This window comes from Dysidea avara, chromosome 7, assembly GCF_963678975.1.
Source record: "Dysidea avara chromosome 7, odDysAvar1.4, whole genome shotgun sequence".
In the NCBI taxonomy this organism is placed as follows: Eukaryota; Metazoa; Porifera; class Demospongiae; order Dictyoceratida; family Dysideidae; genus Dysidea; species Dysidea avara.
Window position 1 is genome coordinate 12,002,637 of NC_089278.1, and position 19,902 is coordinate 12,022,538.

Sequence of the window (19,902 nt, forward strand, 5' to 3'; positions counted from 1 at the left end):
ATACAACGTTAAAGAACTTTAGAAAATTCATTATCTGAGAGACTACTCTAAAATCTCTCAGTGAATCTGGAAGAGTAGAGTAATGAAAGAAATTCAATTAACATTTTACTTGCCAGTGTGCAATAGAACTTTTAACTACCCTATTATGAGACCATCTCATTATAGTGCCATGTCAGTTAAGACCCAGATCATAATTCATCATTTTAAGACCACCTTGCTAATATGATCATGTTTTTTGTACCAAAGGTTGCTCTGTTTAAGTGTACCAAGAGAACCTAATGTAATGTAATGTACTGTATGTACATATACACCAACAGTGGTTCAAAACAGTTATAAGTAATGATCACAGTACAGCTGTATTATGCAAGTCTTGTAATCAGTAAACCTTTTATTCATAAGTAAGTTACGAGTTACATCAAGGCTTACAATATAGACGCATGATTACATATAACAAACTGATCTACAGAGTCTGTACTTGTGAAGAAAGTAATGCTGAAACAATTATTTGGATATTCAACTATTTGGTCAGCATGACATTATTCGATTCATTAACACACTATTTGAATATTCAGTAGTACTTTGTAAGCTGTGATCAGATGAGTAAAGCCAACTTTGAAAGCTTGAGCTTGAGATAGTGAACAAAGTGGCAAAATTCTGTTTAAGAAGAGATAGAAATAGCGCTCAGGCTTTATCTTACTTCCCAACACAGATTTTAGTGCTTATTCATGCTTAAAGAATAATCGGTGTTTTGTTCCCGACTATTCGAATAGTAAAAATTGCTATTCATTTCAGCACTGGAAGAAAGTTAGCCACTTCGGTGTGGCTCAGATATGAAATGATGCGATTGATACACTTGTTCATCATAGCCTGTGACTATAATAGTATTCATTCAGCGACTGTCTTGTGGCAAAGTTGTTTTATACATTAACCACAAAGGAATTGTTTGGATGGACATGTGGGACTCACATGATCATGTTACAAGTTGTCAAATAGGATTCATGAGTTACTTTTGTATGTATGTATAAATATGTGTATACATTCAAATATAAGCTGTTGCATTTTCTAAACCACAGCTAAATGTTATAGAGACATCCCTTAAGGATTTAATAAAACAGTTACTAGAGTACACTGATCTTCCATAGTCTTATAGATTGTGCACTGGGAGTTATGTACTGTAATTAGTACAAGCAAGAGTTCCGACACTATTACTTTCTTGGTGCAAGTGGTAACTAGCTATAGCATGATAAATTATGTAGTACATGATTGGCAGAGCTTGTCATCAAGGGCTGGCATATCTATTAGTGCGCATTAGTATAGCTACTATGTGTGTGCAATTATACAGTATATAGGAATAAGGAGAGTTGATTATGATGTGCAGTTTTAGTGTTTAATGTTTATCTTAGTCATTACACCTTGCGTACTTTATAGCTGCATTTTTTTAATAAATAGAATTTGTCATGCATATAGTGATTGATCCTTAGATTGAGATAATGTTATTATGATGTAGCTGATTGCATCATGAACTATATAATTCAGCTGGGGGGTATAGTAATTGACAAAGTGTTAGTTTATTTTAGATCAGTGAATATCTGGTGATGGCTTTACTTACTGTTTCAGTGGTTCACCATCTTCCTGTTATGCTATGGTTCGAGAGTTTTTATGAACTTTGCTATCTGGTTGTTATGCTGAAGGCACTTTAAGAAAATAATAAAGGCACACCACATGGACTTCCTGTTATCTTTTTCACTTTTTGATACATTCTTGATGTGAGTCACAGTTTGGTTATGCTGTCTGATGAAATCTTATCCCTCTTCCTGGTAGTGGTTGGTTGTTTCATATTATCCTGATGGTATGCTGTGTATGCAGGACCTCATCACTGTATCACTAGAATCTTTGTGTGACAGTGTAACACTGAGTGTGACGGTCTTTGATGTTATAAGCTTATTGCAGATATTAGTTTTGAAATATACATGGTAGCCTGACTCAAGCACATTACTATGAGCTATGTCATGTGCAAATGGTTTTGTGATGTAACACTTGGTATACAAAGTACTCATCAAATATTGTCCTATTTGTCTTGACAACAGTGTTGCTCCTAAAAGTGGACACCTTGATAATCAGGACACCTATCTAATCCATATAAGTCCGTACATTTTGCAGGTTGCTAATAAGATGGACACCCTAAGGTGTCTGGAACAGAGAGGTTTCAGTATGTAAGGATATCTGACCATAGCTGTTTACATGGTACAGATGTTATATATTAGGTATCAGTACATTTACCTTAGTAGTTAGTACTTTACACAAATAAGGCCTTAACTATATTGATGATGTAACAGTGTTGTGATCAACTGAAAAGCAGTTGTGCATTAGAGATAAAAAGTTTTGTCTTCATCATATTTCAAAGTGTGTCATAGTATATTGTCTGCTAAGAGACTATTGTAGAATAACTTCAATATGTATGAGTCCAGTATACTCGTGTATATTGCTAGTAATATTTGCAGTAGCTATATTAATGTCCAACGCCAGAAGCTACAGTATTAAACTTTCAGATGTGCATTTACCTCTGTGTATCAGTTTATTTTACAGCTTTCTCTCTCCAGCATATGCTCTTAGTGATAAGATAATTACGAGCAGATTTATCCAGGAAAGTAAATAGGCAAGCACACATGCTTAACTACCATGCTTGTAACTACAATTCTAATTTTCCAAATCATCTACGACTGATACTTGAACCTGTTTACCTGTGGCATATTGGTATGCAATGATAAAGAACTACTGGTAGGACAGCAAACAACTCACACTTACTATTATTTCTTGGAACCACTAAACATAGAGTAGAACAAAGTATCACAAAAACCAAAGCCTGTTATTTGAGAAGTTTATATTGCTATATTTAAGCACCTGGTGGTTTTTGCTCCCACTAAATTGTCTCCATCAGCAACATGTTGATGTTCAGATTTATTTTAGGAATGAAGCTCACTTTGTACTTGTGGCTATGGCTGCATGTGTTAACCACAAAATAGAATTAGTGTACAAGAGAAGTTGTGGATGTTCTGTATGGCAGTGTTTCTTGTAATTGCAGTACAATATGCTTAACACTGTATCTTAGCCCAGCTCTGCTCATGATCATGTATTCTGTGTGTGTATGTGCATTGTAATTATCTTACTGATTGTTATTGGAATTTAATAGTCACAATTGCTATGCCATTGTACCTGATACAAGTCCTAATTGTGGGTTAGTGGGCCATTTATCATCCATATTATGTAATTAATTGTAGCTATAACATTTAGTATATCTCTACATTGTTCAATCTAATCATGTATCCATACCGGTAAACCCAGCTGTACTATCTCTGTACGTGTGTCATACTTACTACTATTGTTTAGACAGCATTAAAATATTATCAGATAACATGATATTGTCTTTGCAGATTCTAGCATTATATAAATTTTGTCTCACTGTAAATCCAGGAGTCCATAGTGCCACAAGACTTGTGGTGCTTAAGGGCTCCTGGTTCAGCATACTTGGTGTACAATTGTGCGGTGGTCTTTTGTTTTACACAGAGGAGGTTTGGGTCATAAATTTTTATCATTCACGATAATTAGATGACGCTTGGCAATTCTTCTAATTATGAGTGGGTAGAAGAGTCAATTAGTATAAAACACAAGAGAGAACTTAGCTTTGGAATGCCAGTGGTTTTTACACAGGATACTGGTTAACCTCTTACCACGATAACCTATGTGATGGTATGTAGTTTGTAGTGGGTAGTGTGTATGTTTAATGTATAGCATTTATCGGCACTGTTTTTTCAATGGCGTGTTTTAGATGCCAATAAAATTGAACCCACGTTGTTAAAATTAATGCTGCAGGATATTAGTTGACCTTGGACCAGTATAGTTGCTACAATACAAGGAGGTCATGTTTGGTACAGTGGCTAGAAATCGATATCCATATATATACTTGTGTTGTGACAGCTGTATAACTCTGAGGTCAATAAAGTGGTCAACACTTTACTAAGGTTACACTGATCAAATTGTGTATCATGTTTTAAATGTCCCCTGGTGCATAGAGTAAGGATGTAATAAACATTTTTTTCCAATAACATCAGACCTGAGATGTAGTAGGGACAACAGATTTACTCATCATGCACCACAATAGAAAGTAAGGCGATGTCTTATCCATAACTGGATGACTATTCTATATACAGTTGATTGCAGAATTCTTGAAAAAGATATGCTGTACCTGGCGTACCATGAGTGTTTTCGTAAGGTTCCTAGTGAATAACTTTTGTTGCCCTTGCCACGGATTCAACAGCAATTGAACCACACTAATCTGTGGCATCACTACAAATAGTTTTCCAGCCCACAGAATGTTCACGGTATGGGAAGAAAATTTTCGACAATTCTACAATTGACTGTACCACTAAGATCTCAGCTGGTACCATATGACAGGAAATTTTGACAAAAGAAAAAGTTAACAAATTTAATGAATCAGTTAAATCCGTCAACTTTTAATTTGTAACACATCCACAATCCTCTTTTATACATCCGTTGTCTTCATATATGAACAGTTTCTTCCCCAGAACAATTAAGGAATGGAACACATTACCACCAATCACAGTAGCATCCAATTCATTAACTATATTCTCAATCTAACATCTAATTTGCTAATCTAATTGTAAATTATAAAGATTTTTTTTCCTGGGTGTATCAGCAGTGCACACTGTCTACCCAGTTTGATAATAAGTAAATAAATAATAATGTTAAAAGTAAGTGTTTAGATTTGTGATTTCTTGAGTTTCGTCAATAGTTATTTTGTCAAGCTAATGAAGTGTGTGGATTTCTCAACTTTTGCTTCTGTCAAATTTCCTGTCATGCAGTCAGCAACAGTCCTGTAATTGACCTTAAAATGGAAAGTAATTCGGTATCATTTCATTCTGTTAATTGAAAATTTAAATATTCATCTAAAATTTCGGACTCGTACACCCCTATAGTATTTATACTCTTGACAGTAATGAAGAATATAATGATAATTGGTACTTCAAGTCAGAAAGTATTTTAATATACCTGCTATGTGGGCAGTGAAATTAATGAAGAGGAAATAATAAACATCATGTGCTATACTACACATGCTGTGAGAATGAACTGCTCTCTTTTCACATTTTCCTCTAAAAAAGCAGCAAAATACATAAATAGAAGGATTGCTTATGGCAATGTTATGTTCAGAATATGTCATATGTGATGTACGTATCTTGGACTACTTTTAATCTCCATAGAAAAATTATTTTAACACACTATTAGTGTACTGTCGATAACACAATAAATTAATCACTGTTTGTTCTGGTCAGGACTTGGGGGCTGCCAGAGATGGCAATCAACTGTTGAATTAGTGGCTTGTCAATCTGCACTAGCGCTGGTTGCTGTTTACGGTGCTATATGATATTGTCCATGACTTGTGTTTTGGCATGCTTGCCTTTTCTGTGTGTACTTTTGCATGACTTGTAGGTGTGTTCATGTGTCTATCTGTGCATGTCCAATAGTCCTTGTTGTTCTATATTGGCAATATGGGCCAACCTAATACTGTCTCCGTGTATGTTATTGTCCATGTACATCAGTGTCCGTGTATGTATGGGTAAGTGTGTTTGTTGTGTGATGCAAAAATTACTGTTGAGATTTACTATTCTTATTTCTTAACCACAAGGTGTTATTTGTCTCCCAATGTGCTCTTGTTTTCACATTTGTAGACGGACATTCATTAGAGGCCTCACATGCAATTTCATGAAATTTCGCACAATGTTTCCAAACTTCATAGAACGTCTTCAGTTATACAAATGTTTGCTCCATGATGTTTAAAGTTCTATTGCCATCATTAACCAGTTTGTCTTGTTGCTTCAATCATCCTGCTATAATGGATCACATCACAAACCCAAATTCATTAACACTGGATCCATTATACATGTAATAGGTCACCACATTGAATGGATCATGTTTGATGTGGTTTTTATCACTTGTGCTGTTTAATGTATAAATTATAGGAGGTTATGTACCTTTATGATGTAGTGGTATAATTGGTACCAAGTCATCAATTGTGGTGGGATGGAAATTCTATGATTAACTTGCAGCACAACCACATACTCTCTCTATTGGTTACTGTCATCAGTCCATCAAATTTTGTTACTTTAAGTGATTCACATGTAGTACCATGTCTACTTGGTTAAACGCTGCAACATTTATTACCTTAGTTGGCTACCACTTGATCAATGCTTATTTAAAATTTATTTTTGAAATCGATCGTGGCACCACTCAAGTGTAGCTACTATTGAAGTTGCGGCATTTATACCCAAGTAATAAGGGCATATCCTCACTGGTTGTTGTTGTTGTTGTTTACTCACTGTTAACTGACTATATAGTTGTGTTATCATATATTCATATTACATTATCTCACTACAGTCTGATGTGTTGTGTAGGGGTATTCCTGGCAAGTGTAAATATTTGTTGCATATTATGAATGTTTATTTAATAGTATGGCTAATTATCTAGTCATTAATTTCTCTGGATAATATAGATGTGCCAAATGTAATTAGTATAACTAATCTTGTATTCTATTTACTACATATTCGTGCAGTTGATACAGAGCATGTTATTGAACAAGTGAGCCACATCTTAGGGTTGATCATTCATTTCAAGTGCCATTCACTATTCAGTACCTATCTATGGTGACCTCTTGATAGTATCTGTGTTTGATGCTGCATTTTTGGCAAGCATTTTACACACCACAAGTGTCTATTGATTGTAATTTAAGTGTAAAGGAAGTTGACAATGTGCACTAACTATTCAGGTCATGGTTCATGTTAGCTTAACTTGTCAGTTATGCACAACTCGTGTGGGTAGTGGGCACTGGTATGATCAGCTGGACTGAGCATTTTGCAGTCCATTAATGTTCATATCATACCTCCCATGGTGAATCAAGATGTCTTCCATGGTCTGTCAGCATCTCAACTACAGCCATCTGTATACGTATATCGCGATAACATATGGCTACATTGTGGATTTCCATGCCATGGGATTATGCCAGTATAGGTGTCGGTGAATAATAATGTAGTTACTTCGTGCCTATGTACATCAACATGCTGCCATCCATAACATCATATGATTGATGGACAGTTGGACCAAACCAGATATGTACAGTGTAGGAGTGCTTAGGTCTACAGAAGCCAAAAACTTTGTAGCTAGGCCACAAATGAATGCACTGATTTCTTGGTATACATAACCTATAATATAAGGAAAATAGTTATCATACTGTAGCACCTGAAACAGTAGGTATACATCTAGATGGCACACTTTGTAAAGACTTTTTACAGTACAGTCATATATACTTTGTTGGAGTGGTATGCATCATTGTCTGAATTGATGATGAATATCGTTTTTAACTGAATTGAAAGTGCCACTGACTTATCAGCTGTTGACCAGTACCATGATGTGATTGTGTTCCACTTGTTCCATGGCAACTCTAATAAGGCAACGTCTTGTCTGTGTGTGAGAATATTTGACATCAACGTGCTGTTAATAATTGACACTCTAGAAGCATCACAGTTTGTGCTGTGCATGGGGGATCACTGTGGTTATAACACATGAGTCAAACATTACAGTGGTGAATAATAAACCAATAGAGATGTCAAGTAACTGATAGAATGTCAAGGTATAGAGTATATATAATGAACTGTGTTTCTTAAAGTACATTTATTAATTGTAGTGTAACAATGGTTGTAATGCTGGGTGGATATACAACAGCTGCCATTAATGGTACCTATTATAGTGGTACATCTGATTGCTTAAGTATTGTCTAATACTCTACCAAACATAATATGGCAGTGTTTAATGGCTTTGCCTTAAGGTGTTCACACATTCTAGTAAACGTTATTTGGTTAGTACTGGTGGCCTTTGGTGGTTGAGCACTTGACTGTCTTCTTGAGGACAATCAGCTGATTGCAGTCACATTGAAGGTTTCACATTTATGTAAACTGGCAAACCACACTACAAGCGTTCTAACTGGTACAAGTATTACACTTTATATTGCTGTTATGTTAACTAGTTGACCACAGGTCTCTCCCAGCTATATCCTGTATGTTTAAGTGCATTGCTTCAATACAATGAGTCAAATTGTGGTTATTTACTGGCATTCTTTCACTCACTAGTATAGAGCTTCACTATGAGTGCAAAGTATGATCCCTTGCCATCACTTCTCATAATGCTATTCTAAAAGTATATTTCTGTCCCTAGCGCTGGTTTGTACGTATGCTTAAGTAAACCATGGCTGATTGAAGTGGCAAGTCCCATTACTGAATCACATTAAATGGTAACTCGTTGATGTATCAGTGGTTGCTACATTTCTATAAGTAGGCATTTAATTCTGTTACACAAATAGCATCAACTAACCTGGCTGCAATTCCTACAAGTGCATTACACCAACCATCTGTACATCAATATTCACAGTGCAATTATGAATCTGTGTACAGGCCGCCTGGGCTGGCCAATGCATTAGTCCAGTGTATATTGAGATGCTTCACCTACACGTTCATGTGGTAAACTGTCTCTGACTGAAGCCCTTGTAGGACAGTTAGGTAACTACCTGTGGCATATGGTTGTTACAGTGGTTTGAAGTTTTGATTGTACCTTAGTAACGTCATCTTAATTTTTCAGTTTTCAGTTTTCCTTTTTTGTTATTATTGCCTTGCCTTCTGTTCTGAGGATTCTGTGTGGTATATATAGGACTGTTGAACTGCACCTATTCAAATGTTTTTGTTCAGAATTTGTTCTTGATGCAGCAAAATGTATGAATGAATATATGGAACTGTGTCTGCCTTGTTGAGTAATACACACATCACTGGACTGATGTTTTCCCAGTGTAATTCACGTGTGGTACTATATGGGGTTGGAAAACCTACAGTGTAACAAAGTTATTACCTGTGTATTCACACTATAGAGGCTGTGTTGGGAGCAATTAGTGTTACTCATAGGAACGTCCATACATCATTCGGTACTCATAGAATGTCATTACATCAAGGCTTAGCTATATTAAGGCCAGTGTTATACTTTATCCTGTGACAAATGATATGGTAATTGTAATGGAAACTGTGACTGTTTTCTTTTTACAGAAATATCCAAACAAGGTAGCAAGGGTTTAACTAAAATTAGTCACTTAATTGTGAACAGTCATAACTTACAGTACTCTGATTGTGGGAGTGGAGATGCTTGGTCTTTGTGGATGCCTTTGCTGTAACTGCTCTAACTTGACCGACAAGAGTTTTCACCTACTCATGGTCACTTGTCAGGTGCATCCAAAATTTGCTTATCTGGCTTTACCTCTCACCCAAGACACCTCCCATCCCTTGGTGTTAAATAATACTTGTATGCACTTCAAAGAGGGGAATGAAGCAGTGTGGAATTGCCAATAGCATGGTTTTCATACTGGAATATCAGGCCTTTTCACTGATAATACGTGACATAAAAGAGGTGTCGATTCCTTTTGTTAAGGATTTGCGCGAAACAGCTGTTGCGGGTGATTCCCGCGCCTGCGTAATTCAAAATACATCACCGGAAATCGATCACGCATGCGTTTTTTTGTATAAAACATTCGAGTTTTACTCGTAATGCTGCAGAGAAACCGTTTACAGCTGTTCGTAGCCCTGGCTTTGTGACCCTTCATCGTCTCCCGCTGCCGTCTGCATACATGAGAAGTGGCTACACCAGTGGCGAAGATACTGACAACAATCACCAACTAGCCCTCAAAAAAGAAAATATACTCAGGGCGGAGCGATCCAACCATGCTCGGTTTAGAAGCATCCTTGATGTGCACTGAAAGCCCGCAAGCTTGTATAGCCAAGTCCGGTCCAGAACCAGCCAATAAAAAGCGATTAGAGTTCTTGATCAGAGCAGAAGACGACTACATTCCCACTATTTCGTTCCTAAAGAATGTCCAAACCAGTGTAGATAAAGAAATGCGTGCAAGAGTTGTGGAACAGATGAACGAGGTATCATAATGCAATCATTGCTTTGCATTTAAGCCATTTGTAGCCGATTAGTCGACCTATCATGTTAACAAACCTGTACTTTGTTGTTTGTTGTTGCAATGCGGATTTGTTGTCTACTAGAATGTAACAAACATATTGCTCCAGTTTGTTGTTTTTATGTACAGGCAGTTGGTAGTGAAAGCTTAATATGGTATGACAAGCATCTCTTTCTATTTGTTACAGGCTATTCAAGACTCCAGTAGTGATGTATTTCAAACTTCTTGCAACTTACTGGACAGGTTTCTCTCAAAAAGGGTCATCACATCTGAACAAGAACTCACTGCTTGTGCTGGAGCATGTGTCATGATTGCCAACAAAGTAAGAAATGGACTTGACGATGATCAGCAACATCAGCTGACAGCCTGCATTCCCTGCACTATGGACAATCTAGTGGTTAGTTGCTAGTTTCTGTTGCTTGTAAAGAGATATAATGTGTATGTCTGTTCAAGTCTCCTGTTGTGCATCCTGCTCAAAAATATATTTTGTTTGTGGGGTGAAAAGCTGTTTGCTGCTATTGGCATTCTTTGTTATTGCCTTTGGCTTGCTTGCTGTGGTCTGGACATTTCATCATAGTTATGTGTGTGTTCAGGGATAACTGATTGTTATTGTTATTCACTATTGAATTGACTGTCACTATTAAATTGACTGTCACTATTAAATATATGTGCTCTTGTGTGTTCCATATCAAATGGTTGTGTGTTGTCTGAGTAATAAGCAGTTTAGACCTAGAGCCAGAATATAAGTACATATTAAAGTGTTGCTGTTGCTGTAAAAGGCTGATTTTCCGTGATTCCTTTCTTATACTCTGCTATTTTTTTTCTTCATGATAATAAAAATAAAAGCCTTACTTTGAAGTATTGATAGGACATCAGTTCTGAGATCAGACCAGGCTAAATTTTGTTAGCACTTCTAAGGAAAGAAACAATGTAGTAATGTCACCACAAATAGTCTGGGTAGGTCCTTCCTGCAAAATATATTATTGCCTGATGTTTTAGTCACCAATGAATTAAGTTGGTATAAAGGACAGAATAACTGTTTAACCTAGAGCAACCAGTGCTTAGTAGACCTCCATGCAGTCCAGTCATTGCAAGGATAGGGGTGTGTAGTTGTAAACAGGATATGCTCTGTTAAGGTCATTCTGCATCTGCTATTGGATGTATTGTTGAAATCATTTTCCACACAATAACAAGTGCTGAATAACTGCCAACCAAAACAATAACAGAAGGACAATTTGTGTGCATTCCTGAGGTTAAGGGGCTGGACATTTCATTTATTCCCCTGTCACAGGCCTGTGCTGGCTCAATGTTTTGGGCCAATAATTGACGATTTCAACTCCTTTATCATAATTCTCAGCCTGGGTCTGGGCAATAGAGGTTACATAATCTCAGCTGTCTCACTTTAAAGTCATCAGCTGTGAAAGCGACACCATAAAGACCACAGGCATTTCATTCTTTGTCATGATCTAAAAGCCAATTCAAGACTTGTTCGAAGCTCCTAGAGAGCTGATCTAACTGAGGTTGGCAACTACTCTGGTTTGTTTTTAAGAACGACAGACCAGCAATTTAGTATCAATGTCTTCAGGGTTGGTCTTATTGTGCTATCTGATATGACCACTAACAGACTTAGGTGCAATATTAGATGGTTCCTATATATTATATTATTGCTATCACTGTGGTGGAAAATATATATTATTTGTTGGGTATATATATTACAGTGATTTAACCAATTGTAATCCAAGATTGCACTGTGGAATTATTATTTTTACACTAGAACTCCTTGTTGGGAAAGGAAGCCTTGGCCTACAGTTTGACCTTATTGTATCAGTAGCCATTATTCTGGCAAGTGACAACTAGGAGTTGACTAGGATTGGCCAACCTTAACTTGTCCCATGTGCTCAATACATATTTACCAGGTCTCCATGCATTTACTAGATGTCCTGTCACCTGACAACACACAACCTCTTGTAAACAGACATGTGTAAAATAGTAGTTCCCTGTCTTGTGCAGTGATGGATATGTGAAGGAAATTGTTACCTTGTTTTTGTTGTCTGATATTGTAGAACAAGGAACGGGAAATATGCCATTGTTTAAGATGGAACTTATATTGTGTCACACCCAGTGATTTTATTGATGAGCTCTTACCACTTATGAAACTTCCCCATAAATACATGAACATGGTCAGACAGCATGCTAGGAACTTGTCCAGCTTTGCTGTATCAGGTAACTTCCCTTAACAAGTTAGTGGTCACAGTAATTACATTACTATAACTTACAGAATATAATTTGGTCGGCCAGCCCTCTTCATTGGTCGCTTGTGGAGCAATATGTTGTGCTGTTGACAGTTTGCAACCAGAACTCACTCAAGAATGTCTCAAAACTCTCACCAATCTTACTGGAATTGAACAGGTATTGGCTATACTGTACCGTTTCTTGTAATTAACCAATTCCTTTGTTCTCAGGAGCCACTGTTACAGTGCCAGCATAATATCAATGGATGCTTTGAGCAACGTCTTTACGAGCTTGAACAGTATCATGCTGTGCAACATAAGGAAGAAGAGCCGGATGTTTACACACCGACAGAGATTGGAGATCTTTTCTTTCAGAACATTCAAAAAAACCATTTACCCGTCCAAGGGGGTAGAGAACATTGAAACCATTTCCATAGGCAACAAGAAAAAATATTATTTTAAAGAAGATAGGAGCAATATTTGTTTATAATAATATATTATTTGTTTACGTTGTGCTTGTATATTATTGTGTTGTATTGTTTTCAAAGCAAACCAAGTGAACGCTAAACTGTCGTCTATAATATTCCGGTTTTAGGGGGTGGGGCTACACGGAAATATGCGACTGTTTTTCATACTTTGTGTTTGGTGCGTCAAAGTCTGTTTTCAGTGGGAGATATATTCAAGTATGTTAATATGTGTAAGCTTACTCAATATAAAGTGAATTTAATACCCTGCTGTAAGCGTACGGCATTGTAACCTCGTAGTAATTCTGAATATAGCCAGTGCACGTACGCATGGTATACACAGTGCATGGAATATAGAATAGATATAGTGGATTCTAGGTAGACAGATGGCATTAAAACTTAATGTAAGTGCGTCTATTAGAATTCCCCACCCACATTCTTGCCGCTCATTTGCTTCAGAACGGCCCGCGCTCGTACTGCACGAAGCATAGATATTATTATCTATATGCACGAAGTACGTGTGTATCTGATGTTTTCACCTCAATTATCTTAGGGACTGCATGCATGCATTGTCAATGTCTGAACTCTGAAGCGTCTTGTTGCAACCCCTAGTCTGGCGAATCTTCAGTATAAAATGGGGAGTGGTCTCCTGTCTCGCGTGGCCAGACCGCTTTTTCTTTGCACGGCGCTTATCGATTGGAAATTATAAGCGCCTGCTCGGGCCACGCGAGACTAAATAAGAAAAAAAGCGGTCTGGGCACGAGACTAATGAGACACAAGGGGGTGGCACTCCAATATATCCTGTACTCTGACGGATCTTCGTCCTCGGTCAAAACGAAAGTCAAGTCAAGCAAGAAATTGGCAGTAGGTCAAAAGACAAGCTTCGTTTGTAAAGTGTATACCACAATTAATACTTTTAGAGTTACAACATAACCGAATTTTACAAAAATATGCAAGAATTTGATGTTCAAGCACAGATTTTAGTGTAAGTCAAGGGTCAAGGCTTATTTTTCGATTTTGCTTTTACCGAGGACGAAGATCGAAGTACGGGTATATTGGAGTGCCACCCTGGCCCTTGAGGTACACACCTGGATACCTAGTGTGCAAAGATTCTGTGGAAACTGACTGCCATCAAATCAGTAACTTTCTTTGATGTAATCCCACACAGCATTTTTCTCTAGAAGTAAATATGACAAACAGCGTGGCATGAACAGCAGCACTAGTGGGTTCCTTCACCTCATTGGCTATCTCTTTACTTTTGGAGGAATAGGTAGTACGGTTACAACTGCTTACAATCTATTCATCTCTAGCTTGAGAGACCAGTTCAAGGGGCCCAATGCCAACTGGAATCCAACGCAAATCACTAAAATGCACTGAAATTAAATCTGGACTCTGAGTTTTGGTCATGCAGTACATCCCTTACATGCTGCTCATACTTACACTGTTTGTCACTCTCAAACCTTTTATTATCTCATGTGAAAAATCTTACAATCAGTTTGTATAGTTTCACGAGCGGTGCAAACTAATCTCAACATGTTTGTATAGGCAATAAATTGACGTATGGCTGCATTTCTGATCTCGCCAGGGATCCAGTCGACCTAGTAGCTGGTTGAGTGCATAAAAATGTTAATATTTGTGCAGCTAGCTTGAGGTGGAATTTTAATTTGAATCCGGAATCTTTGTAACAAATTGGTGAAATATGGAATCTTTCAATGCTATTTTTGGGTGGTGACCCTTCGTAAGCTGAATGTGATGTCATGTATTAAATGGTCCACCAATATTTGCGGCCAGTGAGGCCTCGTCATGGCACTTGAGAGCTTGAGGGTTAAAATATGAATTGAGAATTATTACCTAGTTGCCACTTACTGGCCACAGTACCAAAGCTAGATCCTTTACTCATCATTCTGGCTATATACACAAATTTAACTTAAACAATAACTTAATTCATATCAATTAGGAGGCATTGCCTTTATCAGGAGGCGTTGACGTAATCCAGCATTGTCTTCTGACACATGTTTTTTGTGGTAAGTAGCATCAAGGCACGTGGCAGTGTGCTGTGTAATCCATGAATCTGGTGTGACAAATGCATGAATGATAAATGGTTGCTGCTAATGTTAGGCTCACATATACAAGGAGATTACGATTACATGGATATCCTAACCAAATACAGTTGTCATAAATTTATCTAGTAATAGTTCTGTCATTCGTAGCTTTTCTACATCCTCCAGTGGGTAACATAGCATTTTTGTCCATTCTTTTAACTGGCCGCTTACTCTTATCACAGCTATCCTGGTAGCATCAACATTAGTTTTGTTGTACTTCTTGTTCATGGTGCTTTTTTTCTTTAATGTTACTAGTAGAAACCTCCACAATCATTCCTCTACACAAGCACCTAAATTGCTCCAACATTCCATTTAAACATTAAATGGCTAGACAGAGTAAGACATGAGTATTGAAAATTATGAATAGCCTGTACAAGTCTTTCTTCTGCAACTCCAAAGTAGTACTAGCACAGATCAGCATACTTTACACTTTATACTCATCAACTGCTCTCTCATTCTTTGTTCTCATAAGGTCAACTCAGTCTAGGTGAACTTTGTTTGGCTGGAGGATTACGATTTTCTGGCGATTTGCCAGTTGACATCAGATTACACAATTCCACAGCAATATTTCACCATGTTGCTAGCAGTGTCTCAGAGTGATGATTGTACTAAGTGTGCTCCCTGTGTAGCTGAATGGCACATGTGCCATACACAATCAGAATACTTTCAATCTATTACTGTTCAGCAAGAAGTAAGGAAAGTCAGTATGGTGGATATAAAGTAGTACAATGATCCTGCCATACTGAAGAAAGTTCTGTTGGATTCAAAGCTCAACCTATACCATAATAGCTCCTGCCAGGTATCTAGTAAACACCTTCCACTTGTTAGACAGGTCCAATTTTTCTGATTATTGGAGGGTAATTTAGCTGTCACACCACATGTGGACTGATTTGACCAAAGCATTGATCACAGTGAACATCTGCACTCACACATTACTTTATGGTTGTGATTGGTCGCCAAGACCACCATGCATTGATACAGCTTTCATTACCCAGACTATAATACACACAGATGAATGTATGCCATCACTCCATAGGCTTTGGTACTTGCATCAGAACAATTGGAACATTTGTGTCCAATCTAGTAACATACATATAGCTTTAGGAATGGAAATGATGGGTAATTGTTGGAGATCATGTAGGAGCCTAGGAGGGTTCACCATAGTTATTGATATTCTGTTGAGAGTGGATCATTCTATGCTAAATGGAAGAGTCTGGTTGGGAAGCCTCTGATTTCTGGTTGTAAGGATAGCAACACACTCTCCTCATTATAGGTGGTGGCAAAACATTTACCACCAATCCTATTGTCATCTGATCCTATGAATCTTTAAGGTGGTATTGCTATTGAACTGCTTTAAGCGTTTGCATTAACTATGACTGTCTGCTGATAAAGTCGTATATACAATGGACGCACTATTTTTATATGTGGTTTAGATGCATGGATAGCTAAATCTGCTACCAATAGTAGCAAGAGAATATAGTTACAATATTTGCATGTTTTCTGAAGGTACTGTATAGCAACCATGAGGATTTATCTGACATTGATGAAGTCTGGTAAAAAAGTTGAGGTGGATATGGCAGAAACCAGTACAACCCTGGATGTCAAAAAGATGATACACAAATTGGAAGGAATTCCATCAGAAGCACAAACTCTCATTTATGCAGGTTGTAAATTGCCAGATGATTGTGTATTCATGCTAGAGAAGAACATTCAAAGAGATTCTAACATTTTTGTGGCAATTGCACTAAACTGTGAGTTTTGCTTATCGGTGCATGCCATAGTCATTCAGACCTGTATTCTTCATGCACCACATAATTATGATTTGTTGTAGTTGTACTACTAAGCTTGGACCAGAAGCACACAGATTCTCTTAGTATATATACAAGCTATAAACTATTATGTACATTTTTTATTTTAGCTACTTCAGTGATCACTGTGAAAGTAATGGTAAGTGGTAGTGCTTATTCCCTGGAGTTTTGTGAATCTGACAGTGTAAAAGTTGTAAAAGTAAAGATCAATGAAAGGCTAAAAATACCACCTGAGCAGCAGCGACTAATATATGCAGAACAGGATCTGGAAGACAGCCGCAGGCTATGTGATTACAATGTGCATGAACAGTCAACTTTACACCTTATAAAAAGTAAGTGTTGATACTACATGGAATAGTCAATACCTAATAGAAGAGAGGACCAGGCTCAAATTATGTTTGATCCACATTACTTGTCTATTCTACGGATCTTTTAAGTGTCAAACATTTGCTAGCAGCTATTGTTTTAGTAATCTCAAAATCTGAATTAATATAGTTTATGACTATTAAATTTGTAGATCATCAAACAATGCCAGACAGTATTTTATGAACATGACCACTGAAAACTTTCCACTCCCATGCAGAACTGTTAAATGTCTGCATGTTGTGTGTGTTTAATTATCAAACAATTTATGTGTGTAAAAAATCATAACCCTTGTATTATGCAAGCTGGCGGCTAAGAACTCATAATTTCGTCAGACATCTAAGATAACTGTTTAGTGGTTGTGTTTTACCAATTCACTAACCACATAAATCTGTATATTTGGAGCTAGTAGGACTCTATGATTAAGTAAATGTTCACACCCATGCATCAGTCTTGACATGTCTCATGAATAGGAAGGCAATTAAATACTAGCACGGTATGTAGAACTCTAGAGCTTTGAAATCTGTCTAGCTCCGTGTAACTAGACTTGTGCCAACACTTTGAAATACTTATCATGGCCATAAAGAAACTACACTGTTTCTGGAATGGTATGGATATTACATGTACAATTATCTATAAGATATGTAATTTAAAAAATACACTTGAACTGGTGTTTGTTAGTTTATGCCTTGGTGCACTAGCATAAGAAATCACATTTTATTGTCATTGGAACGTATGTTTCAATTGTCCAACATGTGTTATATGTTATACTAAGAAAAATGGTGGAATTCCATACTACAAGGTTGACAAAGAGTGTGTTGTTAAAGATACTAATAGTTGTGATAAAGGAACCAAGATACCAACGTAAAAGCAAGAATTAATAGTATGGGAACCCAGAATCCATACATCCATAATATGTGACTGAAAACCAGTCTTATCACCTATTTAAAAGTATCGAGAAATGCTGGTTTTAAGTATTTAGTGTGTTGTAGCTCGCCAATATGTGTACCAAATTTTCACATGTTTTGCACCAATTCCTTACTTCCACTGTGCAAGTAGCCAATAGCTAAACTTCCCACCATTTTAGATAGTTTTTAAACTGAGGTTGACTGTATCAGGCGAGCTCCCAAAAAGGAGGAAGGCGAGAGCCTGGAAGGAGGGCAAAATGCTGTTTAAAAATTTGAAAAAGACAGCATAGGGATAAATTAGGCCAAGTTATGGGCCATTCAGGTATCAAAATTGGCTTAAATGAAAGGAAATTCACACAACAAGTCTTAATTCAACACCACAGAGCTGTACAGCCATGCACATACAGCCATCCCCAGGCTGACCAGAGCTCTATCAAGGCTCCACACTGCACATACAGATCACCACGGAAAAAGCAGCCAACAAAAGCAAACCACTCAAGTCTGATTGTGAGTTTATTCAGTACGTTCTTGGTGAAAAATCAAATCTGCTGACATGGGTGATAAGACCAGTTTTCCCAGACCCAGTCACATATGTTGAGGATTTAAAACAAGGAGATTCAGTAGTGTACATCAAAGCTGAGCAAAATTAATATGTAAACTATGGTGAATGGTATACTGTAATATATTTATCATCATTTGTAGAAACGACTATCTTTGTCAGAATGCAAACTGGTTTTCGCATCACCATACACTTACCTGGTTCACCTACCGTCAACCATGTTAAGGAAAAGATCAAAGAAATTAGGAATATTCCTTGTGATCAGCAAAAAGTGATTTACTGTGGCCGACATCTTGAAGGAGATTGCCTACTGTCTGACTACAGCATCCAAAACAATGCAGAACTGGAAGTAATTCTCAAAGGTACATGAATAACACGGTATACATTTAGTAAGAGTACTTGCATGTTTTTGCAGGAAGTATTACAATAAAAGTGAAGAATTTACAGTCCGGCAAAATCGTCAAAGTTAACATGGACCTTACTGATACAGTTGCTGAGATCAAACAACAGCTTTACAAGGTATTAAACATTCCTGCTAATGAGCAAACACTAATTCTTGGAGGGTTGCAACTATCTGACAATCATCTGTTGTCATATTGCAATATCCAGAACAATGCAACATTAAATTTGGTGCTGCCAATGAGAAGTACTGGTAAGCTTTAGTGGTGTGATGAAATGTATTTTATGTGTACATTGTCAGACAATGGACCCTCAGATTGAATACTTAATTCTACTTTACACGTTTAGCTTCCTACAATAGTTAGTAATCCATTTCCATCAGTTTTTTCCTGCTATCTTGCTGTTTGCAAGAACTTTTTCAGTAAATTTGACTCTGGTATACATGATCAACTACAATCAATCATCCAGGTAACCATATATCCCTAGTAACACCAAGTGAGTCTGTTGCACTGTAAAATTGTATTTTGAAGGTCAGCAACACTGCCTCATCAAGCTTAAACATTGCTATTTACTGGTCACTTGATTGGAACAACCCATGAAGTGCTTTGCATTTTATTGGCTATGTGTAAAAGAATCTATTCATTCTAAAACAGCTGTCCTGCTGATTATAGTAACCAATCTTGCTACATTTGTGGCTGGTAAATTATATCTTTAATGGGACATGCACAATAGCATTTTTCAATTGCTTTCTATGATAACTTCCTAGTCACTTAGCAGCTAACTGGCCTCAAAATGAATCTGTCCTATCATTTTAGTTCTGGACTGCTTATATGATAGTTGTAGCTGTACAAGTTTACATTAACAACTAGTGTAGAGGTCAGTATGGATGTTAGCAAAGTTAGTAATTGTGCAGCCGTCCATTAGTCTAGAGGAGGTGGGATAGGGGTTGTGTGCCACTTAATTTAATTGCATAATCATTTTTGGTATTTGACATGCATCCCG

At 37.2% G+C, this 19,902-nt stretch overlaps 2 protein-coding genes across 3 annotated transcripts in view; both read left to right on the forward strand.

Moving 5' to 3' along the window:
* LOC136260229 (polyubiquitin-like) overlaps positions 1-19,902 on the forward strand; it is a 36,624-nt gene that overhangs the window by 11,024 nt on the left and 5,698 nt on the right. Inside the window, exons 1-9 of one of the 2 annotated variants that reach the window (XM_066053893.1) lie at positions 9,637-10,031; positions 10,254-10,463; positions 12,130-12,289; positions 12,345-12,475; positions 12,529-12,980; positions 16,370-16,614; positions 16,782-17,003; positions 18,645-18,863; positions 18,917-19,153. In XM_066053893.1, the coding sequence (XP_065909965.1) occupies positions 16,386-16,614; positions 16,782-17,003; positions 18,645-18,863; positions 18,917-19,153 (907 nt within the window). In that variant the 5' untranslated portion in view covers positions 9,637-10,031; positions 10,254-10,463; positions 12,130-12,289; ... (1 more) ...; positions 12,529-12,980; positions 16,370-16,385. Of the gene's footprint in view, positions 1-9,636; positions 10,032-10,253; positions 10,464-12,129; positions 12,290-12,344; positions 12,476-12,528; positions 12,981-16,369; positions 16,615-16,781; positions 17,004-18,644; positions 18,864-18,916; positions 19,154-19,902 lie in introns of those variants that run through there. The other variant, XM_066053894.1, reaches the window with a different exon arrangement.
* LOC136260164 (G1/S-specific cyclin-D1-like) lies at positions 12,244-12,720 on the forward strand. The gene is made up of 3 exons (XM_066053794.1): positions 12,244-12,289; positions 12,345-12,475; positions 12,529-12,720. Exons 1-3 carry the CDS (start codon positions 12,244-12,246, stop codon positions 12,718-12,720), a joined length of 369 nt encoding a protein of 122 aa, XP_065909866.1.

Excerpts from the sequence above, each read along its gene's own strand:
- LOC136260164 (XM_066053794.1), top strand. The coding sequence starts at position 12,244 with ATGGTCAGACAGCATGCTAGGAACTTGTCCAGCTTTGCTGTATCAG. Across the intron at positions 12,290-12,344 it reads GTCCAGCTTTGCTGTATCAG|AATATAATTTGGTCGGCCAG; the intron begins GTAACTTCCCTT and ends TATAACTTACAG. Across the intron at positions 12,476-12,528 it reads ATCTTACTGGAATTGAACAG|GAGCCACTGTTACAGTGCCA; the intron begins GTATTGGCTATA and ends CTTTGTTCTCAG.